This window comes from Phacochoerus africanus, chromosome 3 (genome assembly GCF_016906955.1).
Source record: "Phacochoerus africanus isolate WHEZ1 chromosome 3, ROS_Pafr_v1, whole genome shotgun sequence".
NCBI lineage: Eukaryota > Metazoa > Chordata > Mammalia > Artiodactyla > Suidae > Phacochoerus > Phacochoerus africanus.
The window spans coordinates 205,832,306-205,841,410 of record NC_062546.1 but is presented as its reverse complement, the minus strand read 5'-3'; the positions used below and the strand labels follow the sequence as shown (position 1 = coordinate 205,841,410).

The 9,105-nt window shown below is 61.2% G+C and overlaps 1 protein-coding gene across 1 annotated transcript; it reads right to left on the bottom strand.

Moving 5' to 3' along the window:
- Nucleotides 1-4,402: 4,402 nt before the first annotated feature.
- RTP5 (receptor transporter protein 5 (putative)) lies at nt 4,403-7,887 on the bottom strand. Its single transcript, XM_047770275.1, has 2 exons — nt 7,601-7,887; nt 4,403-5,780 (listed from the first exon to the last, which is right to left on the bottom strand). The coding sequence occupies exons 1-2, from the start codon at nt 7,750-7,752 to the stop codon at nt 4,403-4,405; spliced, it is 1,530 nt and encodes a 509-aa protein (XP_047626231.1). The 5' UTR covers nt 7,753-7,887.
- Nucleotides 7,888-9,105: the final 1,218 nt, after the last annotated feature.

Here is a 9,105-nt window from a genome sequence, read left to right as displayed (position 1 = left end):
TAAAACAGCAGAAGCCCCAGGCCCACGCAGAAGCAGGTCTGAACCCTCCTCTTCTGGGAGTTAGAATCCTTCCTGTTACCTTCAGGAGGAAAACGGAGGTAGGGTTCGAATCACAAGTACCACTAAGCCCTCCAGGGAGCAAGCGCACCCCCAGTGCCTGGGGTCACATTTCCCGGACACATAGCCCCTGTCCCACCCACCACTCAAGGTGAAGATCCGCCCTGATGATGGGGGGGGCCCTCACCACTGCCCTGGCTGTGACCCCACCCTCACCAGGCCCTTTCTCACTAGAGCTGTAGACCTTTCTAGAAGGGAATGCCAGTCTGCCCTTGCGGATGAGAACATCTAGACTATGAAACAGATGTGTTTCCTGAGTGTTGATGAAAAATTAATAGTGGATCTGAGAAAGGATGGAAAATTTTATGGGAAGCAGCTTGAGGATTACCACACGGTGGACAGTCAGAAAGCTCTGTCCTGCCCCTTAGAGGTCAGAGCACAGTTTTGAAAGTTTTTGGGGTAAAGAGATATAGTCAAATGATGGACTCGTGACAGTTACAAGGTCCACATCCACACGTATATGGGGACTGGTGGGGGCAGGTCACCGGGGGTCAGGTGCGCGCGTGCCTTTTACGAGATCAAGCAGGAAGGCTTCTCCTGAGGCCTGGTCTGTGCACATGCACAGCACACGCTGAAGGGGAAGGAGGAGGCCTAAATGGGCAAGGAAAAAGTTTATGCTTAAATTTTTCTCTCCTTGCCATGAAATATGATTTTCATTTCATCAGAGTCAACAAACTGTCCTCTGATCTTTCAACTAAGAGAAAAGGGGATGAAAAGCTCTTGAGATGGGATAGTTAGTGATCAGGATGCCAGTGGGGGCAGACCCAGTGGGTCCCCATCAACCTGCCGCACCTGCAGGGCAGGCGCGGCCACGCGACAGGGTGTCTTGTTGAAAATCCACCCACCCTCCTGTATCCCCGGGCGGGGGGGAGGGGGGCACCAGCTAATAAGTCTCAACTAGAGGAAGCCCCTTGGCCCGGCCTAGCCTGTGGTCCCTGGGAAGCTGCCCTGGAAACAGGCGTGCCCCTCCCCCACCCCTTCCCCCAGCCTGAGGAGAGGAGGGGTTTGTGTCCCTGTGGCCACCTTCCAGAGGGCAAGAAATCAGGAAACTGGTCACACTTTGGGTGTGACTAGTAATTACATTTAAAACCTCTCTGATCACAGTCCTCTTGGAGAACTTCCAGACAAAAGTAGCCTTTGCAACATGGGTCTGTTTAACTAGACCCAACCTGGTCCTTCAGGCTGCACAAGGGGCTTGGGTGCCACCTGCCCAGGCTCGCCCTTGACATTTGAACGTGTGCCCATGAGCCTGAAGTTTCCTGAGACTACGCACAGATCAGAGTGCATGTTGCCTGAGCTCTCATCTTATGGATGGATTAATTAAGTAATTAAATATAATTAAACTAGCGGTTAAAACAATGCTAGTGATGCTGAGGTTGGGTGCAGTTGGTTGGGTTTTACCGATTAGACAGTAAAGAGTTAAGAAAGTTCCCCTGTGGCACAGAGGGTTAAGGACCAGCTTTGCTGCAACTACCGCACCAGTTCCATCCCTAGAGCAGAAACTTCCCCATGCCTGGGTGCGGCCAAAATAAACAAAGGAACAAAAAAACCAATGATAACAACACAATTAAAAGTTAAACAGCGACGCCTTTCCGGCGCCCTCATCACAGGACTGCTCGTCCCATTAGCGGCCACACGGGGGCGCCGCAGGACAACGTGGGGCTGGAGGAGGAGCCAGGTGGCCGGAGACCCGGGGAGGGGGGGGGGGGAGGGGGGGAGGGGGAGGGGGAGGGGGGGGGGGAGGGGGGGGGGGGGAGGGGGGGAGGAACCTGGAAGGGGGTGGGAGTTGGGGAGAACCGCGGGGCAGGGGTTCGGAACCACCGCGTGGTTCAGATATTAACCCTCCCAGGTCCCTGCTCTGGTGGGCAAGCCGGGTGTAATTACTGCCAGAGGCCGGGGAGGAGAAGGGGGCTGTCCCTCCGGGTTAGTGCCGGTCGCAAGAACTACCCCGCCCCCCAGTGGGGGGGTGGTCCCGCCCTGGGACGCCCCGCGATCGCTGGCAGAAGGTCCCAGGAGAGGACGCGTCGGGCGGGGTACTCTAGACACGCACGGGCGGGATCCCAGCACTGCACCTCCTGCAGGGGTGGGAGGCAGATCCGCGGCCCCAGGAAGTAGGTGCACATGGGACGGGAGTGGGGAGGGGGCCGAGAGTTCTGGCTGCTGACTCCGGGACACCCCTGACCCCTGGACACGGGGCTCAGAGGAGGCTGCCCCCTCCATGCCAGTCCATGGTGCCACCCTCTCCCCACTCCAGAGGACCTGGTGCTCTGCAGTTTCTGCTTCCTACTGGCCTGGTGCACGTTGAGGTTCCCACACCTACAGGGGCGCCGTCTTTGCGGGGGGCGGGGGGGGGGGGGGTGCTGCAGGTCCAGAGCAGCTATACCTGAACCCAGGCCTGCGCTCCCTGCACCTACCCCTCCAAGGCCTGGCAATGGCAGGGGCAGAGCTGAGGTCAAGGGGGGTGGCCAGCGGCGCCCAGGGAGGCTCAGAGCCTGACGGTGAGTCCCCCCACTAGGGACCAGGGACCACTGGTCTCAGCGCTGGCCAGGTGGTGTTGGAGGGGCAGATTCAGGCTCCTCTGTGGCCCAGCTGACCACTAGGAGGTCCCAGAAGCCAGGGGCTGGTGCACCCCCCACACCCTGGAACACCCTGGAAGGAGGATGTGGCTCCGGGCAGGTTCCCAAAACCCATGCCAAGACCAAGGGTGACTCCACTCTCTAAGCCGGTTGAGGTCCAGCTTCTGGACTGAACGCCTGTATGGCTGGGGAGGGAGAGACCTGCCCCATCAGAGGTTACACGAGCTCTGGGCCAGGGACAATGGGCACCACAGCCTACACACACGCACAGGCACGCAGGCACATGCACACGCAGCCGTCTCCCAGGAGGCGGGAGCAGATGCAGGTGGACCCCGCTACCGCTCTGCAACAGGTGACCAGGCACAGCAGGGGTCAGGGGGAACCACTGCGCAGGAACAGCTGACCCACTGTGGAAAGCATCCAGCTAGGTCTGCACACCAGAGTACAGGTGAAAACCGAGATGGGAGGGTCGTTCCTGCTCTCAGATAAGGGTCTCACGCAGTGTAGACAGACCACTGAGGGCGGGAGGGTGGGTTCTGTCCTAAGGGTGCAGATGTCACCCAGTATAGACAGATCATTGAGGGTGGGAGGTGGGTCCTGCCCTAAGGGTGAGGGTCTCACGTGGTGTAGACTGGACACTGAGGGACCTGTCCTAAGGGTAGAGGCACCCGTAGAGTGTGCCTGGTAGGCCTGGTGTAGGTCTTCCTGGTTCATGGTGTCCGGTGAGGGCTTCCACGCGGGCTGGCGGAGGTGTGCGGGTTTGGCCTTCTGGGTCAGTGTCGTGTGGGGTCCCTGTGAGCAGGTGCACAGGCTGGGATATGCACCCCGGTGCTGGCCCTAGAGCCCACCTCCCCCTCCTCCATCCCAGGCAGCCGTGTGTGCGAGAAGCACCCTCTGAGGGTCTCTGCAGACAACCTAGGGGCCCTGGGACTGGCCCTTCCTGGAGGGGGACGGGGTGGCCCGGGCAGCAGCCCGCCGTCCTGCCCCCAGCTGCCTGACACCCACTTGGCCCAACACCCCTGTCCCTTAGAAATGGACTCGTGGCCTTCAAGATGGGGATTAGGGTGTGGACACAAGTGACAGGAGGGTTTTCAGACTTCTAACGGGCATGGCTTTCCTCAAACCCCAACGGCGCTGTGGCTGTGAACGTTCTGGGGAGCTGAGAAGGAAATCGGCTGTGGCCTCCTGCCTCCCACGCCCTTCCTCCCTCAGCACCTGGGCCCTGGGCGGGTCAGTAAGGATGGATGGCCGGGGGGGGGGGTACCAGCCACACCCGAGGGACTTCAGTCTTTTCCCTGACTGGTTGGGTGCCCAGCAAGTGACTGTTCCGGGAAACCCTGGGTCCTCTACTGACAGCCTGAGCATCCTGTCCAGGAGTCCGAGCCACCTGGGGAGGGGCCCAGCGGGGACTGGGACAGGGGATGGCGCGTGTGCCCGCCTCGCCTGCCCACAGCCACCTTCAGCTCAGTCCACGTGCTGTGCACCTGCTGCTTCTGAACTTTTATTGTATCAGAGTGTAACACAGGTGGGGAAAAGCGCCTCAAACACACACGGTCAGCTCGGGGAATGATCACAGCGAGAGCTTCCACGAAACCGCTACTCGGAGCAGGGACAGAGCACAGGACGCGGAAGCCTGGGTGCGGCGGGAGGGGGCTCTTTGCTGCTGCCTGGGCGCCCTGCAAGCAGCAGACCGCGGGAGGGGTCGTCCTTCACATCCGTGGGGCGTGGTCGGGGCCGAACTTGTACAAGTACATTATCCAGAGGATAAAGACAGCCACGGAGGCCAAGATCCAGACCTCTTCATAGGGGTCGAAGAGGGGCACGCCGCAGCCCTCCTCCCCAAAGTCCTCCTCGCTGGGGAACCCAGACCTGCCGGCCCAGGACCACGGCTGCCCCGGCTTCGGGTCACTGCTTTGGGGACCGCTGGCCTTGTCGCAGGAGCCCTTGCACTGAATGAGGCCGAGGATGGAGAAGGGGATGGTGATGGAGCCGTTGCTGATGGGGACGAGGCGGCCGGCCGTGGTCCCTGGAAGGAGGCCAGGGCCCGCGGGGGCAGGACCACCGCCGCCCTCCAGCCTGTTGCCTCGGGCGGCACCGGGAGTGGGGGCCCTGCTCCTGTCGGCAAAGAAGAAGGGAAAGGTGAGCCAGCCATCCATGCTGCCGGGGGGGTCCGCGCTCTCCAGGACCGCATCGGCCAGCGCCGTGGGGAAGGTGATGCAGCCCTCCCCGGCGTGCGTGAGACCAATGAGGTAGGTCATGGGCCGCGGACTGTTCCCGTCCGTGACCAGGCCCTGGCTGGGAACCTGCTCAGGGTCGCAGACGCAGCCCCGGCCCTTGCAGATGAAGCCTGTGATGGCCTTGATGCTGCTGAGCTGCAGGCCTTTGGTGGGGAAGGCGGGCGCCCTGAGGTCCACCGCAAGGCTTCTGCCCTTGGAGCTTCCGGGCAGGTAGATGGTGCCCCGGGCGACGCTGCCAGGGTCGGCCTTGGGCAGCGAGCCCTTCTTCTTGCGCGCGAGGGAGAAGGGGATGGTGACAATGTCCTCATCCTCGCTAAAGAGGTTCCTGCTCTCGAGGAGGAGGTCCTTGACGAAGTCGGCCATGGACAGGGGGATGAGGTAGGAGCTGGGGGCGCAGCCCCCTGAGCGGTCCACCACCAGGGTCAGCGCCTGTCTGCTGGAGGCGGCCGCGCCACTCCCGCCGCCACCACCGCCACCGCTGCTGCCACCTCTCGGGGTGCTGGGGACCTCAGGCCCCCAGGCGGGGTCCAGAGGCTTCTGGAAGAAGCAGACGCCCAGGTCGCAGGCCTCGCAGCGCTCGCCGAAGCAGATCTCGGGGCACTGGTCTGGGCTGAGGTCCTCCCCGTAGCACTTCTGCACGATGAACTGCACCAGCTTCCCCAGGAAGAGCCGCACGTTCAGGAGGCTCACCTGGCAGACGCCGCGGCGGCCGGGCGGGCACAGCCGGCACCGCTGGCCCCAGAGGCGCATCTTCACCAGCCCCAGCCGGCGGTCTGCGTCCCACCACAGGTGGAAGAGAACGTGCACGTGGGCCGAGGACCAGCCCCACTGGCAGCGGCCACACTGCAGCCTGGGGAGGAAAGAAGGGTGAGCGGGACCAGGCGGCAGCCAGTCGGCCGGCCAGTGCACACCCCTTCTGCAACCCGTGATGGAAGAAGCTGAAAGGAACACCTTTTCATCCTTTGGCACCCAAACGCCCTCAGTGGCACGGCCTGGCCTGCTGAGGGCGAGGGCCCCTCTGTGCTTCTCTGTCACCTGGTGGCCCAGGCCTTCCCTGCCCAGAGGAATTGTCACCAAGACAGTGAGGGGAGGAAGAGTGTCCATGATGCCTGCGGAAAGGAGCTGGGAGGCCATCCCACCAGCAGGAGGGAATGGGCGCGGAAAGAGTGAGGAGAGGCCCCAGGATGTGCAGTGGCCCCACGGGTGGCTGGCTGGCTGAGAGGTGAGCCGGCCCCTCTCCCTGGACAGGGGGTCTGCCCCCTGCAAGTGGTGCTCAGAGTCTGAGGGCTGTGTGTCCCCAGGGCCACACGGCGGGGGGGGGGGGGGGGTGCTCCCAGATGGTCGGGTCACAGATGAGGCCCCCTGACCTGTCCAGGGGAATTTCCCTGATGGGTGATTGTCCCAGCTCTGCACCCGGCCTGCAGCCCCCAGCCAGAGGTGGCCGGGAGCACTGGACAGGCCAGCATCCTAGGACAGGACTTGCTACGTTATTAATTGATGAGCACACGGAAGGCTGCGTGTGGAGGCACGAGGCCTCTGCTGCGCGCCCATCCCACCAGCCCTGGGAACCAGCCAGTGCCCAGGGCCTGAGCCCAGCCTGTCTGGAGCTGCTCTTCCCAGGGGCTAAGGGGGTGTCACGTGCTGGAGGAGGCCCTTCAGATGTGTTGAGGACTGTTACTTCCTGAATCTGAGAAAGCCAGCATCTTTTTTTTTTTTTTTTTTTGCTTTTTAGGGCTCCACCCACAGCATATGGAGTTTCTCAGGCTAGGAGTCGAACCAGAGCTACAGCTGCTGGCCTATACCACAGCCACAGCAGCGCCAGATCTGAGCTACGTCTGCAACCTACACCACAGTTCACAGCAACACTGGGTCCCTGACCCACTGAGCGAGGCCAGGGATCAAATCTGCCTCCTCATGGATACTAGTCGGATTCATTTCCACTGCACCACCATGGGAACTCCAGAAAGCCAACATCTTGCCGCACACCTGGACCCAGGGGTTTCAGATGCTGGGGAGCTGAGGCATCCCTGTCAAAGGGCAGCTGCCCATGGGGTCCACACGGTGACCAGTCTGCGAGGCCCCCTCCCAGGTGGCTCCTGGAGGACCGGGCTGCCTGACTAGGCGGGGCTCCTGCAGGTCTCGCCCAACCCTGCTACTCTGACACAGGCCATCCTCATGAGGAAGAGCAAGGCTCACGTAGTGACCCCTGGTGCCCGGGGCCCCTGGCTCCACGCTCGCTTGGCCTCAGCCCAGGCCGAGGACAGCCTCCCTCTCCTTGGCCCATGCCCCCCCAATCCCCTTGGGCCCCACCGGTGACTGCAGGGGTCTGCCCGCCCCCTGCTCCTGCCATCAGCACTGCCATGGAAACGAAGAGATGCTGCAGTGAACACACCAAGTCCTCCACGCAGGGGCGGCCACCACCCCGCCAGCAGCCCCTCAACTGGGCCCCGACTGGGCTGAAGGCGGCAGGGTCTCAGCTCCCTGCTCTAAAAGGCAGTGAATAGACTTTGCTCCCCCAACAACCACTCCCAGAAGGGACAGGGAGCACTCAGCCCACCCATCCGCCCGTTGGGGCCCAAGGCCAGGCCGACGAGAGACCCATCCTCCCCCAAAGGCTGGGCCGGTGGCCCCTCCCTCCCAGAACCCTGCAGGAGGCCCCCTCCAGCGCACCTCGCAAGCCCCCTCAGCCGGTACTGGAACCCTCTGCTGTCCAGGTGGCCAGAGGCCAGGTTCTCCTCAGGGACCAGCTCCCAGGTGTCCTGGGGTTTCCTCTTGGCCATCAGCTGGGCCAAGGCGTTGGCCCACACGTCCACCCCGTCCATGCTGGCACTGGCCTCTGCAGTGCGGTCTGACAGCTGCGCCAGCTCCCGGCTCCGAGCAAGTACCCACCCGGTGGCTGCCCGGCCAATCGCTGCCTTGACAACCGTCCAATCTCCATGGCAACCGGGCTTGTCTCAGAGATGTGAGAAATAGGCCTTTCTTTCTGATCCTTTTGAATACTTTTTTATTACGCAAGCAGTGGGTTTTCACTTTAGGAGAAATTTAGAAATAAAGAAGGACAAGACACGATATGGCGAAACCCGCCCACGATCATCATGGCAGAAATCCATGCGTTTTCCGCACGCCTGCACATGTAAGTTCTCATAATTATTTTTCACAAACAGGAGATGACAGTAAACATATTATCTATGGCCTGCTTCTTTTACACACAGCCCAACAGGGCAGTGAGATCCACCTTTTAAACACCTGATGTTGGAGTTCCCATCGTGGCTCAACAAACCTGACTAGTATCCATGAGGACTCAGGTTCGATTCCTGGCCTTGCTCTGGCTTCCGGGAGCTGTGGTGCCGGTCACAGACACGGCTCGGATCTGGCGTGGCTGTGGCTGTGGTGTAGGGGTCCAATTCGACCCCTAGCCTGGGAACTTCCATATGAGGTCCCCCCCCAAAAAAAAAAAATCAAATAAATAAATACCTGCTATTCCCCAGTCTGCAGCTGGGGCATCGTCTGCCTGCCTGACCCCATCCTTGACAGCAGATACTGCTTGCCATTTCAGAAGAGCTGTGAGGAACTTTATCGAACATGTGTCGTTGCAAATTTTCCCACGACGTTTTTTTCATTCTTGGCCGCCCCTCAGCACATGGAGTTCCCAGGCCAGGGATCAGATTCGAGCCACAGCTGTGACCTACACCACAGCTTCAGCAACACCACGTCTTTGACCCACTGTCAGGGATCACACCTGCATCCTGGCACTGCAGAGACACCTCCGATCCCCTTGGGCCACAGGGGTGAACTCCCCCGTGACTTTTCCTCAAACTTCCTACTGGCTAGAAACGTACAACCTTTATGCAAAAATGCCTAAAGCAGAATGTACAGCTTCACCAATTCCCCTGAAGTCTTAGCTCGGCCCCTGGAGGGAGCCAGCCCCCAGCTGTCCACGTGCCCCCGCAAGCCACCCTCCTCCCAGCCGGCCGCTTGGAGAGCCAGCCCCAGATCCACCTCCCCTCTTGAAGGAGGCGCCAGCCCTTCTCCTTTCTCGTGTGTGAGCTTCACCCACCACCTGTCCCAGTACCTGGTGGGAGCGAAACGGGGAAAATGACCTGAGGGAGAAGCCGCCCTCGGTCAAGCAGCAGCAGGGGCCTGGGCCCGGCCGCCAGGAGGGAGCGGGCCAGACA